General features: G+C 46.6%; 1 protein-coding gene and 1 non-coding gene across 2 annotated transcripts; one reads left to right on the forward strand and one right to left on the reverse strand.

The window, feature by feature from the left end:
• Positions 1–4514: 4514 nt before the first annotated feature.
• Positions 4515–25291, reverse strand: SLC1A6 (solute carrier family 1 member 6). The gene is made up of 10 exons (XM_007173468.3): positions 24929–25291; positions 19390–19601; positions 18457–18594; positions 16735–16939; positions 15922–15964; positions 15153–15496; positions 11794–12027; positions 10257–10451; positions 6225–6359; positions 4515–5072 (listed from the first exon to the last, which is right to left on the reverse strand). Exons 2-10 carry the CDS (start codon positions 19592–19594, stop codon positions 4877–4879), a joined length of 1695 nt encoding a protein of 564 aa, XP_007173530.2. The 5' UTR covers positions 19595–19601; positions 24929–25291; the 3' UTR covers positions 4515–4876.
• On the forward strand, positions 11361–11433 carry TRNAW-CCA (transfer RNA tryptophan (anticodon CCA)). The gene has a single exon. It is a non-coding gene; the product is annotated as a tRNA-Trp (tRNA).

Consider the following 25291-nt stretch of genomic DNA (forward strand, 5'->3'; position numbering starts at 1 on the left):
CCTTTTTCTCTACATCCTTGCCAGGTGTGAGGTGATATCTCATTGTGGTTTTGATTTCCCTTATCTCCAAGACAGGAAGCTCCTTTCCTCAGTCATTTATAAATCTGGGCTTGAGCTTTGTCACTTCAAGGTCTCAGCTGCTCTAAGAGGAATGTGACTCCTCAAGGGGTCATAGAGGGACAGCAGCTTTGGAGTCTCAGCCAGAAATACTCATCCTTAGAAGGAACCCTCAGTTTCACTTTAGTCATAGATATGAGGTCAAATAAAGAAACTTGAACCCTACACTCTAGGACAGGGATCAGAGCTCCCACTCCTAACGTTACTAAAATAGCTCCATTACCCCAAAGACAATATTCCTTAAAACTGTGCTGTCCAATACAATATGGTAGCTATTGGCCACATATGGCTAAGTCTAAAATAATGAAAAATAAATAAAAACTTTAAAAATTCAGTGCTTCAGTCATACTAGCTACATATCAAGTGCTCAATAAGCTATGCATGGCTAGTCCACCATAGTGGACAATATAGATAGAGAACATTTCACAAAGTTCTATCAGAGAGTATGACTGTAGAAGGACGCTGCCTTTTCTTTATAACACTCTACAGGGATGCCCCGTCAAGGTGATCAGGTATGTTGCTAGCAAATTTCTCCTATTCCTGTTAAAAAATGCAATTGGCTACATATGGTAGAAACCAGACTACATGGCCTAACCAAAAAAGCTTTTTTCCTCCTGAAACATGAATTCTAGAGCTAAGCAGTTCTAGGCTGTCCCTCAAGTACTCAGGATCCTACTTTTCTGCTCTACCACCTTTAGCATGGGGTTTTCACCCTCATGATCACAAAATATCTTCTGCCCTTCCAGCCATTGCAACTGCATTCCAGGAAGGTAGGATGGAGAAGCATAATATACAAGATATCCCATCATCATTTTCCATTTTAGTGCATTCTGTCTGGCTTCAAATTTTCACAGCTGCATCTTTTGCCTGAAGAATTTCTCTAGTCTTCCCTGTCCACGTACACAGAGAATTAATGCCCCAAGAATCACTCCTTAACCAAAGACTGACAGGAGCTGGTGTATAACTCACTTGCTTATTGGGTGAGATAAGTCTGAAGCACATATATTACACTGGCTCCAGTCGTTCCCCAGCAGGAATCCCAGTTGACCATGTTGGTAACTGGTTTGATAAACATACCCTTTATGGCTGTTTTCCCTTGCCTGACTCACAACTCCACTGCCTGGGACCACTAAAATCTTTGTCTTAAATAGACTGAGCTACATTTCCTGAGCCATACATTGGCTTGATTGGCAGCCCCACAAAAGATATGCCTACTCAGAACCTGTGAATGTGACCTTATTTAGAAAAAGTGTCTTCGCCAATTTCATTTAGTTAAGGATCTTGAGATGACATAATTATGGATTACTTAGGTGTGCCTTAAATCCAATGACAATTGTCCTTATAAGATACAGAAGAGGAGAGACACAAAGACGAGAAAGCCCTATGATGTAAAGGCAGAAATTGGAGTGATGAGGCCACAAGCCAAGGAACTCCTGGAGCCACCAGAAGCTGGAAGAGGCAAAGAAGGATCCTCCCCTAAAGCCTTTACAGGGCTTGCACCCCTACTGATACCTTGACTTTGGATTTTTGGCCTCCTGAACTGTAAGAAAATTAATTTCTGTTCTTATAAGCCACCCTCATTGTGGTAATGTGTAACAGCAGCCACAGGAAACTAATACAGATGATAAGGAAGATTCTTGGCATATTTGGAGGGTTACAGGAAGCAGCTGCTATTTGTGGAAATACACACACACACACACACACACACACAAACACGCACACATACATACTGCTGAAGATCTATTGATTTGCCTCACTGACATGAAGCAACAGATGGAGCTGCAAATGTTCTACATTCTGCTAGATCCTCTTTGAATCTCTGCCTCTTGGGCCAAGTGTGTGTGTTCATCTCCATGACAAAGGGCTCTGGGTTCTGCAGAATACCCTCATCACTGAGGTCAGAAGCAACACAGTTGGTCACAGGCTTTATTCCAGCCTTATGAGTTTCCATCTCTTGCTTGTAGCTTCCAGTTTGCCTTTGATCACACCCCACGTTACATCCATCTTCTCTTTTCAGGATAAACCCAGAAAGCAGGTCACATATTTTACAACAGATAACTTTTGTGGTCAGAGATAAATTTATCTTGTTCTGGGTGGCATGAAGGAGTGAAAGAATGAAAAGATTATCTAATCCAATCCACAATTCCCCTCAAAAAATGATCTATATTTCTCTTGCTCCAGGGGATAAAATCAAATCCAAGCCACAATCCCCCCCAACAAAAAAGTGATCTATGTTTCCCTTGCTCCTTTATTCTTTAAAACCCAGACTTATAAAAAAAATAGAGCTGGAGGAGTTTCCAAGGATTGGAGGAGATAAGTCATGCATCCCTTGATGGTATGTCACACCTTGTGTGATGGCCTGAGTTGTGTCCCCCCAAAGTTCATATGTTGAAGTCCTAACTCCCCATACCTCGGAATGTGACTGTATTTGGAGAGAGGGTCTTTAAAGAGGTAGTTAAGTTAAAATGAGTTCATTCAGGTGGGCCCTACTCCAATTTGACTGGTGTCCTGATAAGAAGAGATTAGGACACAGACACACATACAGAGAAGACCACGTGAAGACACAGTGAGAAGACGGCCATCTATAAGCCAAGGAGAGGGGCCTCAGAAGAAACTAACCCTCCTGGCACTTTGATCTCAGACTTCCAACCTCCAAAACAAAAATAAATTTCTGTTGTTTAAGCCACCCAGTCTGTGGTACTTTGTCATGTTAGCCCTAGAAAACTAATATACCCTGCTTCCGGAGGAGCCCTCTGGGGACACAGAACACTGACCATGGGGTGGGTGGGGCTAGAAGCTGAAATTCTGGTTTGAGACTGGGATCTCAAAAAAAGTTACCCATGGTCAAATGTAGAGTAGGATGTTTTATAAGTGGAGGAGCCTTTTGCCTTTGCATGGACTATTTCCAAACTTTGACCATAATTGTCTCCATGGTGACTGAAAATACCTTAAAGATTTCTGGAGCTCTTCTCCCAAGTTCTCTCAATTGCTTATGTTCAAGGGTTCTCTTAGGATCCTAAGGAATGGAGGATGGAGCATCTCAAAACACACCCATGCTTTAATTTCCCTCCCCTCTTTGGGAGAGGTAGGTGCTCAAATGAAGCTTAATTTGATTTAGAAAAAATTAATGTCATGTTTCTTGGACAAAAGGATCATGGAGTTGAGTTATATCTATAGCAGCTAGAATCATGTTACCTTCTGTTTACTTGTGTTTTCCCCACACCTTTAGTAAGGTCTCATGTAATGTCCCACTTGGTTCATTAGGCTGTAAGAAAATAACGCTAAAAGTCCAACGTCCACCCTTGTGTAGTAAGGAGACACAGAGCCCCCTGACACCAGCATGGGGATGTCCAGGCCAATTAGCCCCAGAAGTCAAGAGTCAGGGCTACAAGTCCCAATTACTCATCCCCATGGGAGCTGCTTCCCCTATTCCCAACCATGGGGTGTATGCAGTAAAGGGTTAACTCAGAGGATAAAGGGTGCTCAAAGCCTGCACATCCCAAATAAAGGACTGGCCCTAGACTGCCTCCTGAAAGATGACCTCTAAGCCCCTGGAATATTCTGCCTGATAAAAGTGTCTTTGTTGGGCTTCCCCGGTGGCGCAGTGGTTGAGAATCTGCCTGCCAATGCAGGGGACGCGGGTTCGAGCCCTGGTCTGGGAAGATCCCACATGCCGCGGAGCAACTAAGCCCGTGAGCCACAACTACTGAGCCTGCGCGTCTGGAGCCTGTGCTGCGCAACAAGAGAGGCCGTGACAGTGAGAGGCCCGCGCACCGCGATGAAGAGTGGCCCCCGCTCGCCGCAACTGGAGAAAGCCCTCGCACAGAAACGAAGACCCAACACAGCCAAAAATAAAATAAATTAAATAAATAAATAATTTAAAAAAAAAAAAAAAGTGTCTTTGTTTACCTGGGGCCTTAATCCATTCCACGTAGTCTGTGCTGACAGTGTAGCTGATGATGAATGCCTGTTTTTGTTTACCTGGGACCCTGGCAATGTTGCATTAGTTTGACCTCTGGGGGTACTAAAGAGTGAGTTGTGAAGGTCAGCAGGAACTCCATGCCTACATGACAGACCCTGATAAAATCTCTGGACACCAAGGCTCAGGTGGGCTTCCATGGTTGGCAGTATTTCATATGTGTTGTCACACATAATTGCTGGGAGAAATAAGTGCTGTCCATGCAATTCCACTGGGACACAACAACTGGAAGCTCACACCTGGTCTCTCCTGGCCCCTGCCCCCTGCACCGTTTGCCTTTGCTGATTTTAATCTCTGTCCTTTCACTGCAGTAAACCATAAATATGAGCATCACAGCTTTTTTGAATTCTGTGAGTCCTTCTGGCAAATCATCAAACCCGAAGGTGGTCATAGGGACTCCCGACACAGAGGCCATGGATATTGTTTTATTATGAGAAATAGTAGTTTTCCTTTACCTTCGTGGAGTTCCACCAATCCTTGAGAAAATGAGGAACGTGAGCTCATCGCTCACCTTGTGGAACCTGAAGCTCCCCTTACCCCCAATCCCAGGGAAAACATCTCCTCCCCTGCCTTGCTCATCACCCGCCCACAAATTCTCAGCATATGCCCAGTGAGAAACAGGGCCCTTAGACATCTTTCATCCCTGCTCTTTTATCTGTTTCCCCCAGACGCGCTGGAAAGAACATGTGTGTTCAGTGCACAGTCACTCATGCAGTGGTCTTCCCCAGGAACCCCCTCCCCAGCCCCCTTCCGTCCTCTAGGCGGCAGAGCTGGGGGCTCTCACATGGCACTCTCGTTGCCTCCCCGTCCCCTGGACGCCCCCTTCTCTTGTGCCATGAGAGACTTGTAGGGCTTCCCCAGGCTGGGGAGGGTGAGTTCAGCTTCCTGCAGCTCCAGCTCCCGCTGAGACAAATGCTCAATGACGGCTGCTCCAATAGAGTCCCCCAGCACATTGGTCATGGTGCGAAGTCGATCACTGGAGGGGGCAGGGTGGGGAGAGACAAGCCACCGTTAATCAAGGTTTGAAGAGCTCCACAGAGAAGAGGGTGCAGCAGCCAGGAGCTCCTTGTGCCTAGAAGTTGGGGTTCACATTCCAGCCTAACACAGGGTGGACCAAGCTCTGATATGCTCATATTTGATATTAGCAATGCAATTCTTTTTTTAAAAAAATGTAAACATCTGATATAGAAAATTAGGGGTTATGAGCTGAACAGCGTACAGGATGAGGAAGGTCACCACTGTGAGAAAACAAGGCCAGACTGAAGACCATCTAAATGAGCCTCAGATCCAGGTGACAGCTCCCAAGTGGGGACAAAAGTCCAGATTTTTATATGTAAACCTCCTATTTTTAAAATTATTTATTTATTTATATATTTATGGCTGTGTTGGGTCTTCGTTTCTGTGCGAGGGCTTTCTCTAGTTGTGGCAAGCGGGGGCCACTCTTCATCGCGGTGCGCGGGCCTCTCACTATCGTGGCCTCTCTTGTTGCGGAGCACAGGCTCCAGATGCGCAGGCTCAGCAGCTGTGGCTCACGGGCCTTAGTTGCTCCGCGGCATGTGGGATCCTCCCAGACCAGGGCTCGAACCCGTGTGCCCTGCATTGGCAGGCAGATTCTCAACCACTGCGCCACCAGGGAAGCTCTCCTATTTTTAAAAGTTGAGGGAATTCCCTGGTGGTCCAGTGGTTAGGAGTCAGCGCTTTTACTGCCGAAGGTGCAGGTTCGATCCCTGGTCTGGGAATTATGATCCCTCGAGCCACACAGCGTGGCCAAAAATAAATAAATAAATAATTAAAAAATTAAAGTTGAGAATTTTTTTTAAAATTTGCAAGCCAGCTCTGCCCCCAAGGATCACCTTTTTTGGTGACTTCTACGTAAAACAGGTACAGCAGGGCTTTTCTGGATAATGGGGTAAAGACCCCATTGTTTACCTCCTCCCTGCCCTACTTCCCAAGGTTAACTCTATAGAATTTGGGATCCACATGGCTTGGGATATTCCCCCAGGCCACCTTTTCATTCTAAAATTCTAGAACTCTGTCCTTGCTGGAATAAGAGCCCATGTGTTGGGAGTGCTGCAGGGGAAGCGGAGGGTTCGAGGACAGACGGTACCAGAGTCGGAAGAGCACTCACAGGAACCAGTCCACAGCTATGATGAGTGTGATGTCTTCAGTGGGCAGGCCGACCGATGTGAGCACAATGACCATGGTGACCAGACCTGCCTGGGGGATGCCAGCAGCCCCAACGCTGGCTGCTGTAGCCGTGATACTGCACGTGGAGAGAGAACACAGCGAGGCAGGAGGAGGGAAGGGAGAGATGAGGCAGTGGCAAAAGAGACACAAAAGAAGGGAAGGGGTCAGTTCCCCAGGGCGTCTTAAATCAAATTCCCCAAAATAAAGAGCAAATCCAAAGCAACTTTCATTGAATGCCAATGCAGTTATGTTCCCTCGTCCTTTGTTGGGATCTGGTTAGACGTCCACCCAATGATAGAGGTTTTAAACAATTCAGATTGCAGATGCAAGAGTAAGGATTTAACCAGCTGCTTCTGGGGACTGGAAGAGGGCAGAAGAATCAACCTGGGCAGCAGCCGTAAAGCAGAAGCTTGAGTTCCCCATGTGCACATATGCTAGAAGTAAATAGGTCAGTATAGACAGGTCCAGCTGCCAGGAACAGAACTCTGGAAGGTGGGCCAAATTTAGAGTCAAAAGAAGAAATTGTCTATGGTGTTGAGTGAATTTTAAAAAATTAGACATTTATACATATAAGGTTTTGGAAAACTAAAAGGTAAAACACATAGAAAATGAAAGAGATGGTGATCCACCATCAAGTAGAGGGTCAGACTGGATCACAAGTAGGCTAGATTTTAGCTCCTGCATCAATTCGGATGTCTAGCATGGTGTGCTAAGAAGAATTATAAAACCACTGGGCTTGCCAGGAAAGGCGTTAGGGCCCTGAGGTTGACGCCCCCCCTCCCTGGTGGATTCTGAAGCCCTTTCCCAAATTCTATAGTCGTAAGCTACACAAGATGCTTAACACAGATGATGTCTCTTACAGAACAGTGATTGAGCAAACATTTGGGCTCACGAACAGGGAATGGACTTTGGGGTCCAGCAGATTTTATTCGTCAGCTGTACACCCTTGGACATAACTCAGAGCCTATATTCCCTCATCTATAGAATGGTAGACATATACCTACCTTGAGGGGTTATTATGAGCAGTAAAATAGAACAGTGCTTTGAGAACAGGGCCCCAAGAAGGGTCATTATTACTATTATTCTAAGTGAGAGAGAATATCTCTTCCAAGTGCTGGCCCTGGCATAAACAGTGATCTGTGCATGCCCTTGGGAGGCAGGCATCATGCTCTCAATGGAATGATAAGATCCAGCTAATTCCACCTGGATCCAATAATCCAATTCAAACTTTTTTAAGTTTAGATTCGGTCCAAACTAGGAATCGCCAACCATCCAATCACAATCTGCCACTAAATTCTGAAGCAATTACCTGATGGGTCTCAAGCTGGCCATTGCCACCAAGCTCTTTGCATAGATTAGAAGCTAGAAGTGATACTCAGTTCCCTGATCCATTTAAGAACACCCCTCAAAAGTCCTTACCCTTTTTGATGACTTCTCTACTCCCCAGAATGTGAAAGCTCCCCATGAAAAGTGCTCACTGCAGTGTTTGGGACCCTAAGCTAGACAAACAAACAAACCAAAACGTGATCCTTTGAAATTATCTTCATGTCATCTTCACTGCATCCTTGGTTTCCCCTAGAAAAGGCTTCTCATACCACAGCCTTCTGTTGTAAAGGCAAGGAAGATTGTTTGACGAAAGACTCAGAGGCGATCTCTGGGCTGTGTGGTAACAAGGTAGCTGGGACTTCCTCTACCCATAGTAGAAGGGACTTCACATGGGCTCAACATCTCACAGAACCTCCAGATGCTATCAGCCATAGTGCCCAGATATAAGCTGTATCCCTGAATGTCCCTAAGCCATTGGGACCCAAGTTCAGACTGTTTTCCTTATCTGCAGAGTGGTCTCTCAGAACCCCTATAAAAAGAGAGAGCACTCCATCCTGCTGCTGACCCCAGTTATCAGTATCTCCAGCCAAGCCAGCTTTGTACTATACTGCATGACACTGTGGTACCTGCCTTTATCCACAATCCCTATGTAGCCAAGAGGGGCAGAGAGCTGTTAGGGAGGGTAGGATGCTCCCTTAAAGAGCATGGGCCCTGGAGTCCAGTTTCCCTGAGATCATTAGCATTCTAGGTCTAAGGTCTTTATTTTTATAATATGTGAGAGACATCAGCATGCCTTCATATGCTATAGAGAAAGGTCAAGTAGAGGCAGTGGAGTTGAAAATGCAAGTAAGCAATGGAATAGCTGACAGACTTAGAAGATAGGAGGGATGAGATTTGGGGAATTGTAGAGGAATGAGTTTTGAATAGAGCAACAGATCCATGTTTAAACTGAGATCAGGGGAAAGAAAGCATGGATGGATGCATACCACAATAAATTTGAGTTGTGGGAGCAGAAAGTTGGGTCCATTCACACTCAGTAACCTCAGTGACACCCCTGAGGTATAAGGCAATATGATCTTTTACACGGAAGAAAATTGGAGAATGGAGCTGGAAGATAAATAGAGTGAAGATTTGGAATGAGGGATGGATAATGGTGCCACCATATAACTGGGTGGTTTGTCAACCCTGGATGCACAGTAGTATCACCTGGGCAGTCTTCACAAACATACAGATGCCTATACCCTACCCCCACCATAACAAAGTCAGAGCCTCAGGGAGCAGGTGGTCTTGGGTAATGCTAATGTGTAGCCAAGACTTCGAATCACTGATATAAAGGGATTTCTGAGTGGAAATACACTTAGCTGATAATGTAGTGCGTCGTCTTGTAGTGGTCACTGCAGTAATCACCACAGTGGGTAGATTTTTCTCTAGCTGGGTTCAGACACCTTGACATAGGAATAGATAAAGTGGTTGGTTGAAATCCCCAATGTTGAGGATTTGGAAAGACTAAGGGGTAAGGACGTCAAAGACGCTCTCAAGAAAATGAAAGAATGAAGCGCCATACTCTCTGGTCTGGAAGCTCATGGTTCCAAGTGTGGTCCCTAGACCAGCAGCATCAGCATCCCCTCTGAACTTGTTCGAAATGCAGAATCTCAAGCCCCAACCCAGACCCACTCAATCAGAATCTGCTTTTGAACAAGACTCCCAAGTGATTAGTATGCACATAAACGTTTGAGAGGCACTGAACTAAAACACAAAAAGGGAAAGTGAAACCATAATGGAGGGAATGAGAGGAGTTGAAGAAAAAAAATTTTCATGGAATTAAAGAAAATACGTAGGGGAAGTAAAGTAAGAGGATGGAGAGATTGGAGACTGTGGCCATGATGCACATACTCGAGATGTCAGAGCGGGCTAAGCAGAGGCAAAGTCCAGGACACGGCCCCAAGAGTAGGTGGCTGGAATTCCAAAAGTCAGCGAACTTTGAAAAGAAGATGATGGAAGAGTCACCTGTTTGGATATTGAAATTATTCAGGGAGAGGCTAAGAGAATGGAAAGAAAAAGAAAGCTATACAGCATCAGTTGAGTTAGATAACCCTTCTCTGGATTCCCAAAACTCTTACGCTACCCATAATAAGCAGATAATCTTTTTTTTAATTTGGCAAGGGCAGTAATGGAACTATGCATAGGACATCATGAGATGTCATTCAAAGAGCCCACGCTTGTAAAATATTTAATGCTGTGTATGGCACATAGCAAGTGTTTTACAAATGTTGGCCATCATCATCATCACCACTATCACCATCACCACCCTTATCACCCCCATCACTACCATCACCACTATCAGCACCATCAACATCATCACCACTGTCAACTCCATAATCTACATCATCATCACCAACACTGTCACCATCATCATCATCATCATCATCATCATCATCAGTGTGTCGTTTTCCTTCCTTAGACTGGATCTTCCCTGAGTTCAGGAACCATGTCTTATTTTTTCCTGCACCCCTCAAAACATCCCCCTTCCAACATCCAAAGGCTCCCTTTACTTCTTGCTGTGACTCCCTCCCTTCCAACACCCCCAGCCAAGCTAATGACTTCTTAGGTCTCAGCTGTTGGCAGGTCCCACCCAAGGCCAACTCACCTGATAGTTGTGATCTGACCCAGGTTGAGCTCGTAGTTGTTGACTTGAGCGATGAAGATGGCGGCCAGGGCCTCATAGAGGGCAGTGCCATCCATGTTGACGGTGGCCCCCACAGGCAGCACAAACCTGGTGATGCGGCGGTCCACACCCAGGCCCTCCTCCAGACAGCGGAAGGTGATGGGCAGTGTCGCCGAGCTGGGAGAGAGAACCCCAAGGGCTGAGAATAAGTGGTGGCAATGGGCCAAGGGAGGGCTCCCCCTGAGAACACTGGGAGGCAAAGTGGGAGCTAGAGCAAGGGGAAGATGGCAGCTGTCTAACATTTCAGAGGCTGAAGACTGTGCGTGGGGGAGAGGAACTCCTCATGACACAGAGAGCACACAGCAATGAGGTCCCCCAGGCTGAAGGTCTCTGGACCCACCTAAAGCCAATAGCTGAGGGCTACTTACTAGACACTAGTTCATGTCACCAGTTCACTCTAACTATCCACTCCCAGAAAGGAGGCAAAGGGCCTTCTGAGCTCCCACACCTCAGGGCTAAGAGAGGGGTATTACAGAAGACTCCTATTCCCCACTTCCCATGTTTACTCAGGGAGTGACCTCAGCTACACTAACCTTCTAGGTCTCTGTCCCCACTTGGGATCAGCTGGTCCATAAAACATGTGCTCTGTCTGGTCAGCTTTATATCATGCAGTGAGAATCCTGGACCCACAAAGGGGATCTTTGGGTGTCCATGCCTGTGGCAACCCGGTGAGTTTAATTCTGGGGTACAATGGCACCAATCCTCCATGGCCACAGATCAAAAGGCACATTCTCCAATAGGTGTTACAAGCAATAAAAATGATACTTTTCTTCTATCTGATTGGCTCTAGTGATACCTCTCAGATTGCTTTGAATTTGATTGATGGTGGAGAGGGGAGCTCTTTATGAACCCCCTGAAACCACAAAAAAGAAGGAAGCCAAGGGAGCTCCCAGAGGCCATCTCAAGGGGAGATGAGACCCTATGAGGTAGAAAATGACTGAGATCATGAGGCATGTTGGACCCTTTGTCTTAACCTCAAAATTTGCAGCTGGTTCTCCCTCCATATTAAATAGAGAAACAGGGACTTCCCTGGTGGTCCAGTGGCTAGGACTCCATGCTCCCAATGCAGGGGGCCTGGGTTCAATCCCTAGCCAGGGAACTGAATCCCACATGCCGCAACTGAAAAGATCCCGCATGCTACACCGACGATCCCACACGTGGCAACGAAGATCCTACATGCTGCAACTAAGATCCAGCGCAGCCAAATAAATAAATCTTTTAAAAATAAACAAATAAATAGAGAAACAGAAAAGGAGGGAAAGGGGTTAGGAGAGCCAGCCCAGGACAAAGATCAGTGCCCAGGTGTTGAGCCACCTGCAGACCTTCAAGAGCACCTGACATTACTATACAACCCAGATGAGGTTCTATAGTGGCAGAGAGGGCAGGACTCCTAAGAGAGCCTGTGAAAGGCAAAGAGTGAACCTAGGAAGGGTACCAGTGGTGAGGAGCAAGGCCATACCTGGAAGACGTGCCCATGGCAGTGATGAGGGCCTGCAGTATTCCCCCAATGAAGGGGAAAGGATTCCGATGGGTGATGAGGAAGTAGATGAGAGGCAGGATGCCACCGGCATGAAGGAACAAACCCACGATGACGGTCAGGGTGTACATGCCCAGCTGACCCCCCAGGACGGCCATGTCTTCCATCTCTAGGATCTTGCCAGCAATCAGGAACAGGATGCCCACAGGTGCATACCTGGGCCAAGCCAGACACATGTCAGGCCTCCCTCATGACCTCCCCTACAAGCCTGGAGCTAGCATCCCCCAGGCTTTGCCGACATAGACCCTGGAGCCAGACAACATCCCCCATACAGCACCCTACCCCGCTCCAACCTTCCCCACACGACAACAAATGGGGCTGGGTCCCACAAATAAATCCCACCTTTTCTTCCTGCTTCCACCCCCCGACTCAAATCCCCCCAAATAATCACTGTCCTCAGGGCTCTTTCCCTAGACATCGCCCAGACACTCCCTATCTCTGGCCTTCTAACGTCCCTTATTCACTTCCCCCAACTCTTTGCTCTACATTTGTAACCTGTATGCCCCTATTCTCTTTCCTATAAGTGCATATTCTCACTCATTCACCAGCCCTAAGTTATTTCACCTGGATTTCCCACAGACGTCTTAAACAACCTGTCTTAAATATTATATGATATTGCTTATATGTGGAATCTAAAAAAAATTGTACAAATGAACCTAGTTACAAAACAGAAATTGAGTCACAGCTGTAGAAAACAAACTTACGGATACCAAGGGGGAAAGGTGGGGGAGGGATAAATTGGGAGATTGGGATTGACATAGACACACTGCTATAGATAAAATAGATAACTAATAAGAACCTACTATAGAGCACAGGGAACTCTATTCAATATTCTATAATGACCTATATGGAATAAAATCTGAAAAAGAGTGGATATATGTATGTATATATATCTGACTCACTTTGCTGTATAGCAGAAGCTAACACAACATTGTAAATCAACTACACTCCACTAAAAAATTAATTATAAACAATCTGTCTTATTAAATTATCTGTTCATTCACTCAACAAATATCCATTGAGCACCTACTCTGTTCCAGTCACATGGTCCCTGCCCTCATGGTGCTTACATCCTAATGGGGGAACTATGCAATACACAGAGAAATATGTCATTAAAAACTTCAGGTGGTGATAACTACAAAAGAGAATCAGTGAGTGGGGCTGTAAGAATGAGTGGTCAGGGAGGGCTTCTCTGAAGAGGTGACATTTATGCTGATACCTGAATGATGAAAAGGAACCATGCATATTTGAGGGGAAAGCATTGCAGACACAGTTCAAAGACCTTGAGATGGATGTGAGCTAGGAGTATTGGAGGAGCAGAAAGAAGACCAGTATAGCTGGAGCAGTGAGAAGAGTAGAGAAGACAGATGAAGCAAGTTCATAGGGGGCTCACCTGTTTTCCCCTCAAACCAGCCCATTGCTTAGTTTTGTGAGTTTCTGCCAGTGATGCCATAATTAACCCATCACCAGGCTTCCTTTGTTATTTCTCTCCCTTTAGAAATTGAAGTCTACACTTGGTCATTGTCATGGGGGATGTACTGGAGGAGGTGAGGACCGCTTGGGGAGTTGGTACAACAGCTTAGGCCAGAAATGATGAGACCCAAGCTGAGGTTGTGGGAATGAGGATACAGGGGACTCCTCCAGCCACATCTGTATTCCCCAAGCTGGGCTCGAGGTTAGCCCTGGTGGGTGGTTGCTGAGTTGTCTCCAACCCTAGACCTACCTCTGTGAATAATCTGTAAACTCTTTTCTCAAATCCCTCACCTCCATCCTTCCTTTCTCACACTCTGCAAAATTCCTCAACTCTGGATCAATTGCACATGACTTCTTTCCCCCTATACTCGGCTACCTGGCACATACGGATATTTTCCCAAACATGCCAATGACATCGCTATAAACTCATGGTTCCCAATTCAGTTGAGCTTTCAATATTCCTTTTCAATCTTCTTGCTCGTCCTTGATAAGCTTCCCCTCCAAATCCCCTCAGCTGCTTTTCCAAGCTCTCAACTTAGCCTCTAGCCCCCCACCCAACTTTCAAATTATTTGGGATGATGTACAAAGTCTTCCCCAATTTGGGAAGACAGCCTCGTTAACATCTTCCACCACCACTCCCAAGGTATGCTCCCACCTTCTTGAACTCCTCACCATTCTCCAAACAACTCAGGTCCTTTCAAGCTTTGCATGTTCTATTCCCTCTGATTGAAGTGCCTCTCCCTTCTTCTTGTCCTGTTGGATTCCTACTCACCTTTCAAGACCCAACTAAGAGGTGGACGTCTCCATGACTTCCTCCTCACCTTCCCAGACAGTTCACTGCATATCCCTCATTGGCTGCTTACTTATCCATATTCCCTATACTTTTTTAATGTCTCTTGACTCTAGAACCTTCCATCTTGTATTATATTTATCTAATATGTGTCTGTCTCCTCCAAGACTTTGAAAGCTCTTTGAGGACAAGGACTGAATTCAATGTATCTCTGTATTCCAGAGTTCAAAACAAAGTCAGCCTGGGAAAATGTCAGCTGAAAGAGTGAAGGGATTTAAAGAATGAATGAATGAATGCGTCAATTAAGGAATAATCAGTGAGTGGATAAATGAGTGAGAAAATGAGCAAATGAGATATGAATGATGGGTGAGTGAATGAATGAGTGGGTTAAGCAAATGGATGAATGAATACAAGGTATATTTGCCTGAGTGAATGAGAGAATAACAAATGTAGAGATGAACAAGTGAGTCAAAGAATGAGTCCAAATGAATAGATGACTTGGTGAGTAAATCAATCAATCAAAGAATTAACTAACGCATGGATGAGTTTGTGAATGAATTTATGAGTGAATGAATGTATGAATGAGTGAATTAACCAATGCACAGAAAAATGAACAAATGAATGGGAAAATGAATGAACCAATTCATGGAAGAATGAAGATAGATAAATAAATGAATGGATAATTTGGCCAATCCATAGCAGAATGAGAAGATGAATAGATAAATGATGGAGTGAATGAACAATGCACAGAAGCTTGAGTACAAATGAATAAATGAGTGAATAAATAGATGAACAAGGGAGTGAATGAGTGAATAAATCATTGCACAAAGGTATGAATGAATGAGTGAGTGAATGAGCGAGGGTGTGAATTAACCAATACATATATAAATGACTTTGGCCAAGTGGTCCCAACAACCACTTCAGGAGCTGCCCCACAGCCTGACTTCCCAGCCCTGACAACACCCTTCTGTGTGCCATCACCACCACCCCCCCGCCCCTGTCACAGCCCAGCACTCACCAGATAATGATGCCCACCAGCCTCATAATAGCCTCATTGAGGCTGTCGAAGAAATCCCGCAGGACTCGGCCCTTGTGTTTCATGCCACCAATGACCAGCCCAAAGGCCACCGAGAAGACCACAAGGCCCAGGGCGTTGATGCCATTGGCTGAGCCAGGCACAGGCACAGTCTCCTCAAAGCTCAGCACCTCCTGCAAGGTGCCCATGGCCCGTGTGACATTTTCCAAGAGGCTGCTTCCGTTCTCCATTGAGGATAAAGGAGGCATGGAGGTGCCCAGCTCAGATCCATTATCTGTCCTCACAATGGTCCTGGTTACCAACCTCGTGCTGTACTGCGTCTTAAACTGAAATAAGGAGATATTGGGCCATAGACGAATGCATAGTAAATTGAGTGCATAAACAGGTTAATGAGGGAGTGAACAACCAATGAATGGAAGAATGAGTATAGATTCTGCATTTTTCACAAGCTCCCTGGGCAATGCTCAGACAGGTTTTGGGGTCTGTCTCCTCAACTGTCTATGATCAGAAGCCTTGGTTCCTCCTCCATTACCATCCCCAGGCAGCCTTTGACCTAAGTCCTTCTCTCTAACCTTGCCTTGATCACCACACCAATAGGAAGCACATTCTTTCTTTCAGACTCTTCCAAAAGCCCCTGGGCAATTCTCTGTCAGGTCCTTCTTCCCATCCCTCACTCCTGGACCATTCACTCAGCAGCAAGCTCCCCCAACCCTCCAAACCTCCTTGATCAGACTATGTACTTCCCCCTGACCTGTTTGAAGCAGGCCTCCACAAGGTTGGGCGGAAACATATTTCTGCAGAAAAATATCAGATGAATGAATGTGGTTAGACCTTAGAAGAGAATCTAGACTGATAACAGTAATAATAATTGCAATGGCAACGATAATAATAGCAGGCAACATCTGAAAACTGATCTAAGTGCCTTACCTATGTGATCTGATTTAAACACCACAATAATCCTAAAAGTGAGTGTTATTGATGTCCCCATTTTACATACAAAGAAACCAAAGCACAAAGAACTTATGTAAGTTACCCAAAGCCACACAACTCCTAAGGGGTACAGATGGTCCTCAAATTCAGGCCTGTCTGAGCCCTTTGGTAGGACCCTATGCCACCTCAGGGACTTCACACACAGTGATGTCTCCAAAAAAAAACACGGAAAGCTCCTGAACTCTTCCAACGCTAGGTTCCCCCAAGTCAGTGACTAGGGTAGAACTATGATCAGCCTTGATTCTGGCAGGCAAAATCTTGCTACTTTAATAGAATCATTCACCTTCCAATGGATCTTGGGAACACCAGACAAATACCATTTTTCCTGAGCCCATCTCAAGATGCTGCTACTATAGCCTCCCTAGCCTACGGGTCAAAAGATCATATCCTAGGAGTAAGCTGCTCTCAGAGGATTTGTGCAAGGCTCCAGGACAGAAAATAGGTACCAAAAAAACTAGGCCCAACTTGGGTGTTGCATTTCCAGGTTGGATTAGCCTGTCCCCTTTGTCTCCCCTTGAGTATAGGTTGTTACATGTAGGGCTGGAATTCCCATCAAAATTGGAAAGGACGTCACCTGACCAGGTCCATGAAGGCATCGGCCGTGGGAATGGTCTCGATCCGGCCCTCTCGGTGCAGCCCCTCCTTGGAGCCCTTCCCAGGATGGATGATGGTGACCATGAGGATGCCGATGAAGACCGCGATGACGGTGGTCACCATGTAGTATACAGCTGCCCGCATACCCATCCGCCCTGTCGCCTTGTTATCCAAGGACGCCATACCTGGAGGACAGGTGGTGCAGCCCGAGCAGCCCCATCCACACCCCACCACCCACTCTCCCATCCATTTGCTCCACACTCCCCACACTGCTACAACCATTCCACCAAGCATCCCTCCTCCTTTGCCCCACCCCACATCGCCATCCTCCAACTCCCATTCTATGTTCCAAATACACCTTCCACTCCATCCTTTATCCCAAGCACCACTTCACTAACCTTCCCTCTATTCCAAGCCAACATTTTCAACCCCCACTCCATCCTCTATTCACCCCTATTTTGCACTATAACCTCATCTGCATTGCTCTCTTCATCCTCCTATCCACCCCAAAATCACACCTCCCTCCAACCCAGCTCACTATACACTATCTGTAGTAGATACTTTTGGTCCCCTATCAAGACACCCTTTACCATGCTGATACACCTATCCTTCCACAGCTGAGCGTTTTGGCTGCTAACAACTCATGCTGCCCCCTTCTCTTAAGGGCTGCCCTCAGCAGAACAGGAGCTTACTCACCCACAAAGTCCCCATGGGAGACCTACAGCCAATGACTGATTGGTCCAGGGATTCAAAAGGTCAGCTCCTTTGATTTAGACAGTGGCAGAGTTGTGGAGAACAATTCTGTAGTGTTGCACATTCTCCAGAGCTCCCCATGGGATCAGGCTGAGAGGCCAACCTTCTTCTGTACCCACATTTCTACTTAGCTTCTTTCCCCATCCCATCCTGCTCACCTCACTTCCTCATAGGTTTCTCTTGAGAGCTACCCCTCAATAAATCACTTGTGCAAATAGCCCCTTCTCAGTCTCTGCTTCTAAGGAAACCCAACCCAAGAAATCATTCTTCCATCCCTTTATCTTCGTACCCATCCCCAAATCTGGAGATTGGCAATCAACCACCCATGGGCCAAATCTGGCCCGCTGCCTGTTTTTGTAAATAAAGTTTTATTGGAACACTGCCATGCCCATTTGTTTACATACTAATCTGCTGCTGCTTTTGCACTACAACAGAATTGAAGAGTTGCAACAGAGACCACATGGTCCTTGAAGCTGAAAATGTTTTCTACCTGGCCCTTTACAGAAAAAGTTTGCCAACCCCTGCATAGGCCATCCATACTTCAACCGCCCCCCTCCACCCACCACCCTGTCACCTCTATCTCAAACACCTTCATCCACGTCTCACCCCATTACCTTCCACACCACATCCCAGCTACCTTCCCTGGCTGCCCCACCACAGCCTTCCTTTCATCTGTGGATGATACTAAGCCCCTCTCAGGCTGTAATTTTACCTCCAAGGAAAAGTACAGGAAAGCTACTGAGATAAGTATTGCAGATCATCTGGGTTCTGGAACCCAGGTCTGATTGGGATCAGGGCTTTGGCCAAAGACTCAGAGCTACGTGCATGCTCCATGTTTGAGGTCCTGAGTTGGGGAGGTGGTCCCATGCTTGGAACAGCCACGGCTCCAGGTTTGAGCTTGGACTATGGGATGGGTCTTGGAGGCCAACACTGGCCTGGGCTCTCTCACCTGTGACCAGGCTGGAGACAATGAGTGGCAGCACCAGCATCTGCAGCATCCTCATGAGAAGCTCTCCAGGGAAAGAGAAGTACTTGATCTGGCGATAGCTGAGCTGGTACGGGCGCAGGGCAAAGGCCAGGCTGACCCCTAGGGCCAAAATGAGGGGTCTGTAGAGTTGAATTTGGTCACTGAGTCCCAAGCAGGGGCCATCCATCCATCCCAAGAAGGGCGTGTGTGTGGGTAGAGGTGAAAGAAAGAGAGAAACAGTCTATGAGTGTGTGAGTTTGTGTGTACATTGTGGAATGTATGAATTTATGTGTTACTATGTTGATATGTGTGTAAATGTCTGCACACATTCATGTGTACATATGAACACACATGTGATAGTGTGTACTCACCTGTGCACATGTATCTGTGCCTGTATATGAGGGTCCATGTATATGAGATGCACATGTTTTTCTTAAGTCACACAGGTATGACTTGTGTGTATGTTACTGTTTTCAAGCATGGGGGTACACATGTATTCAAGCTCTTAAGTGTGCCAATGTGTGTGCAGAGGAATGCATGTGTGTGTGAACGTGTTTATAAGTTCTAGTATATGTGTGCAAGTGTGTGTTTATTTTTTTGCACCTGTATGTTTTGTGCATGCATAAAAACATGTTCATGTTTGTGTGTTTGTATGCAGAATGTGTGCGTTTGTATGGTGTACACTTATGCCTGTATATACACATGCATATAGATGTGACATTGTGTGTACCCACAGATGTGTTTGCAAGAATGTATACCTGTTTGTGTGAGCACGTCCTGGGGAGGGGGCATGGTGGACGTGTGCACCTGTGCAGGTGAGAAGAAGTAAGTGGAGGGAAGAAATATGCTGTGCGGGGAACTTCCCTCAAGTCCTCGCCCTCCAGGGGCAGAGCCCGCCCCTCCCAGACGACTCACCAATGACCACGGCGCTGACGGTCAGCAAGATGAAGGCGTTCCGGCGCAGGAAGCGCAGCACGTGCTCAAGCGTCATGGTCTGCAGGCGCAAGCGCGTTCGCAGCGCTCTCTGCTGCAGGCCGTCCAGCAGCCGCTGCAGCCAGCCCACCCGGCCCAGCCGCTGGCCACTCTCCCGCAGAAACAAGCTGTTGCCATGGCTGCTCATCGTCTACCTGCGGGGTACAAAGGGGCCCGGGCCTGGTGAGGGGCCGGACAGAAGGTGGATGTGGGAAGAGTGGAAAGGTGGAAGAAGCTGGTGATGAACTCAGAGAGAGTCCAAACAGCAGGGGAGGGGCGGTGTCGGTCTGTTGGGGTGTGCCTGGGCCACCTGAGAACACTACCAGGGGTTCAACGGTCACGTCCTGGCAGAAAAAGATCAAGGTCTCCAGAATCACTCCCAGGCATGGCTGGGAAGAGACAGAGAAGTAGGTCACAATATAATGGACGTTTTTTGCCATTCTCTAACTCCAGCCCCCTCCTTATTTCACGAGGTCATCACAAGTAATTGAGAGCTGACCCAGCTCACAAACCAGACTCACAAATCTTCGCTGAGCATCAACTTCACTCAGAGCCTTAAACAAGGCACTCTGTGGTTAGCCCCCCAAATTAGTACAGTTTGGTGTCTAGCCTGGAGGTGCCGCCAAATGGGCTTTCCACAACGACAGAATCAGCAGGTGCCTGGCGAACAGTTCGTGCCCAATAAATGCAGCTGCTCTGTGTGAATGCCCAAGTGAGCAACAGGGAGAGGGAGAGTCCCATGGGATGGAAATGGTGATAATTCTTGATCCCAGCACCTCCTCAGGATCCATTTTTGAGGAAAAATGTGATGTTCACAGTCACTCTGGGGTGCCAGGCACTGTTTCCCAAACTTCAGACTCTTTACATTCAGCCATATCCATGTCACCTTATTTACTTACCTAAATAAATGTAATCTAAACTGGAAACTTTAGATCATTACTTGAAATGCTTATTATATCTTAATACACATTAAATAAAATGCATATAAGAAATAAAACTTGCCTAACCTTTTACCAACTAAACACCTTACATGTATAGGGCAGCTTGGAAATTGTGAGGAACATTTGCCTTCATGAGTCTGAGGAAAATTTGCCTTCAAGGCCCCTTCCTCCATTAAAATATATATTAAAATTATATTTGGTATAATTTGGTATGCCAAATTGGTATAAAAAGGAATATATTATTTTGGAACTAGATCAAGGTGATTGTTGTACAATGTTGCAAAGGAACTAAATGCCACTGAATGCCACTTTAAAATGGTTGGTTTTCTGTTGTGTAAATTTCACCCCAATTTTTTAGATGAGAACAGTAATATTACATATTAAAACATTTTCTTTGACTTGAAAGTTAAATTCTTTATTCTGATTTTAAAAGAAGCAAAAACGTTTGCATGGGTGTCCCTAAAAGTATCGTGGGCCCTGGGCACCTCCTATTCCAGAAAGATAAGCAGGCTTACCTATATTGATCTCACAGCAAAATGTGGCAGCACCCCTCTTGTAGGCATACTGGAAATTCTGTTATCCCTATAGATTCATCCCCAGGCAAAAGGCTGACCACTACAGTTGGCATTGCCCGGGCTCCCTTGCCCTTTCAGTCTGGCCAGTGGAAAACAGCAGGAGAATGGACGGTGGGAGGAGATGTAGGTGGAGCATTCTCTCAGCTCCCCCTGCCAGGCCCCTGTTTGGCATTGACTGTATTCCTCTACCTAAGGCCACAGCTCCCACTGAACAATCCTCTGCAGCTCTTGGCCATGTGGACATCTTCTTTGGAAAAATGACTATTTAGTTCCTCTGCCCATTTTTCAATCAGATTGTTTATGACTTTTGTTATTGAGTTGTATGAGATCTTTATATATTGTGGATATTAACCCTTTATCCAATATATGGTCTGCAAAATTTTTCTACCATTCTGTAGGTTGGCTTTTCATTTTGTTGTTTCTTTTGCTGTGCAGATGCTTTTAAGTTTGATGTAGTCACACTTGATTTTTGCTTTTGTTGTTTGTGCTTTTGGTGTCATATCAAAAAAAAAAAAAAAATCAGTGCTGGGACCAAAGTTGAGCAGCTTCTACCTTACATTTTCCTCTAGCAGTTTTACGGTGTCAGGCCTTATGTTTATGACATGTATCCACTTCAAGTTAATTTTTGTGAGTGGTGTAAGACAGGGGTCTGATTTCAATATTCTTTGTTTGTTTATCCAGTTTCCCAACATCATTTGTTAAAGAGACTATCCTTTCCCCGTTGAGTGTTCTTGGCTCCCTTGACATGATAGAGGTGCTACTGCTACAATGGAGATCACATTACAGTATATAAATATATCAAAACAACACGGTGTACATCTTAAATTTACACAATGTTATATATCGATATGTATTATAATTAAAAAATAAAGACAATCCTTTGTTACAGCCACAGCTCTCCCCAGGTCCCCCTCTTGCTCCCTCCCTGCAGCTCCCCGACTCTTGCAGATCTCTGAGTACTGTGCCAACTTTACTGGTTTAACCCTGTAAATAGTCCTTAATTTTCAATTCCCCTTTTTGAGTGTGCTCTCTGCTTCCCAACAGATATACTAGATTCATCTAACTCCTAGGAAAAATCTCTCCAAGCCACAGAAAGACAGTAAATATTGTATCCTGTGCTGGACTGTGCATATTTGGGTTGCCTGGGATGGCTGTACAGGTAAGGAGAACTTGGCCTCCCCAAGCTCCTCTCTGAGGTATCAGGGCTTCAGATACCTCTCCTTGCCACCAACCCCCTCCCAAGCCCTAACCCCAACCCCAGTGCCTGAATCCATCCAGATCAGGCAGGGAGTCTTTCAGAGACAGACCAATAGGTAGTTCCCTGAACTATTTTTTGGCTGCTGCTGGCTGAGCAGCTACTTTTCTGAGATCATTATCTTTCTCATCCTCTTTCACCTTCCCCATATCCCAAGGATGCGGTATCTGCCTCAGCTTTCCAGGCCCTGCTTCCTCCAGCTCTAAGCCTTGGTTCCCAGTGTCAAACCCCAGTTGGGGTCCTGCTTCAAAGGATCTGTCACTTGAAACCATGATGGTTTTTTTTCAACTGGCTGTGAAAAATCCCGGACAGGAGGCCACAGACTACATAGGAAATGTGTAATTATTTCCTCATCTCTTAAGATGTATGTTCCCAGTCACCAAGAAATAGCATGAAGCTGCCCATGGGTCCCAAGGGAGTGTTCAGCTGAGATCCAAACTAGTCACAAAAAACTCCAGAGCTAGTTTTGTCTATTTCCTATCTCTTCCTTACAAAAAATGGTCCAAGGACCAATTCTGGCCCGCTGCTTGCCTTTGTAAATAAAGTTTTATAGGCACATAGCCATAGTCATTCTTTATGTACTGTCTACAGCTACTTTTGTGCTACAACTGCTGAGTTGAGTTGTTGGAACAGAGATTTTATGGGTCTCCATACAATCTCTCTGGCCCTTTACTGAAAAATTTTGGAGGTCCCTGGCCTAGAGGAAGAGCGTACATGAGCTCTTTGTTTCAAATCCCACTCCACCTTTCAGGAACTGGTCACTTTCTGTGTGGCTTTGATGGCCCAATTCACGCGACACTTAGAACAGCACCTAGTGAGCATGAAATAGATGACAACCAAGGTTAATAAAAAGCAGAAATCCAACAGACACATGACTGAGGACTGAGGAAAATGTTGACAAGGGAGAGGGTCTTCCCATCAACCTTGCTCGGTCCTGACTGCATTACTTGCCAAGCAATACTTGAACTTGTTTTCCCAGGATCTTGGCCTCCACTTGGCCGCTTCTCAGTCTCTCTTGGACCCCCGGGGGCCTTCTCCCCTCACCCTGGGTTCTCTCTTTTCTAGTCTTTCCTGGTCCTAGGCCTTCTCTTGGCCCTGCTTCTTAGGCTTCCTACTCAGGAAACGGCCCTTCGAGTGTTCCAGGATCTTCAGGTATTCAAGGACGGGTCCCCCACCTGGTTCTCACAACCTCCAGACTCTTAGATGTGATGAGAGGGGCATCTCTCAGAGCCAGGGGCAAAAAGGAAGGAACTCCTACATTCTAAAGCTGAAGCAACCTACAGTGGGCAAACAAGGATTCTTTCCATACATTTTATCTCAATATTCTGCTAGCCTGAGGAGTGAGTGAAGGGAGGGAAAGACAAGGAGGAAATCACATACATCACACACCACATACACACACTTGAACACACAACCTCACACACCTCTTGTGTACAACTGACATATACACAACTGCACACAGACACACAGTCTCACACACACAGAACTGTTCAACATACAACCCACACACTTTCAGAAATACAACTCCAAGTATTATGCTAAGTGAAATAAGTCAGACAGAGAAAGACAAACACTGTATGATATCACTTATATGTAGGATCTAGAAAATACAACAAACTAGTGAATATAACAAAAAAGAAACAGACTCACAGGTATAGAGGACAAACTAGTGGTTGCCAGTGGGGAGAGGGAAGGGGGGAGGGGCAACTTAAGGGTAGGGGGTTAAGAGGTACAAACTATTATGTATAAAATAAGCTACAAGAATATATTGTACAACACAGGGAATATAGCCAATATTTTATAATAACTATAAATGGAGTACAACCTTTAAAAATTGTGAATCACTATGTTGCACACCTGTAACATATAATATTGTACATCAACTATACTTCAATTTAAAAAAAAAAATGCAACTCCATTCATGCAGCGTCAGTCATACAATTCCTACACACACACACACACACACTTGACACATTCATGAATGCCGTCAGACACAAAACCCCACACCCCTCCTCCACAACCCCATACATACACACCTTCACGTCCTTGCACAACACCCCTTGTAAATGAAACTCCATACGGGCATTTGCAGAAATGCCATTCCTACACACACAACTTGGGACACAAAACTTCAGACATCCAAATTCCTTCCCTCATTTAAACATTCAGCCCCACCCACCTCTTTGGGAAGGCAACCCTACTCATAAGTTCAGTCTCACACACACACACAAACACACACACCATCACCACCCCACACACAACTTCGGACCCAGCCCCCCGCCCCCCCCGCAGCGATGGCCAAAGTCTGTCACAACCAGGTCCCTCCGGAGTTGGAGGAATAAGCCCCAGATAGGGAAGGGAACCAAGCCCTGGAAAGGGACCAGGCATCAGGCAGAGATGGAAACCTGCCCACCAGTAGAGGCCAGGGATAGAGGGACAGGATGAGAAGGAAGGCAGATGGGCAGGGATAAGCTGGGGTAACTACGGCGACAGGAAACTGATCAGGGCTACGGGGAGGTAAGCGGAGGTTACGACTCTAAGAGTCGGGGAGCAGCTGAGACAAAGATCAGCCGAGAGATGGGAACGTGGGCGCAGTGGGCGCAGGGGCGCCCCACCCGCCCGACCCCAGGGTAGGCCAAGCCGGCCTCGGATCGCGCCTGCCCTGAACCTCAGAGCCCCCGCCCTCGAGGAGCCGTGGTGTTCCCACTCACCAGGGCCAGGAGCTGCGGGGGCGGCCTGCCCGCGTGTCCGCCTACGCGCTGCGCCGGGAGGCAGAAGCTGGAGCCCAGAGAAGCGCCCGGCCAGGGCAGCGGGGACCCGCCAGAGACCGCGCAGCGCCGGCTCCAGGACCAAAAGGCCGAGGTACCCGCGCGGAGCCGCGACGCGCTGTGCAGCGAGTGGGATCGGCGCCAGCCCTGCGATCACGTGGGTGTGGGGGCCCCGGGTCGCTGGAGGTGTCGGGGGGGCGGGATCCCCTCCAGGATGCCCCCAGCCTCCCCCGCGCCCAGCCCTGGCTCAGCTGCAGCTCGGGAGAAAGGGCGCCGCCTGTTTGGGGAGGGAGGGGATCCTGGGGT

Source organism: Balaenoptera acutorostrata, chromosome 2 (genome assembly GCF_949987535.1).
Source record: "Balaenoptera acutorostrata chromosome 2, mBalAcu1.1, whole genome shotgun sequence".
NCBI classification, from domain to species: Eukaryota; Metazoa; Chordata; class Mammalia; order Artiodactyla; family Balaenopteridae; genus Balaenoptera; species Balaenoptera acutorostrata.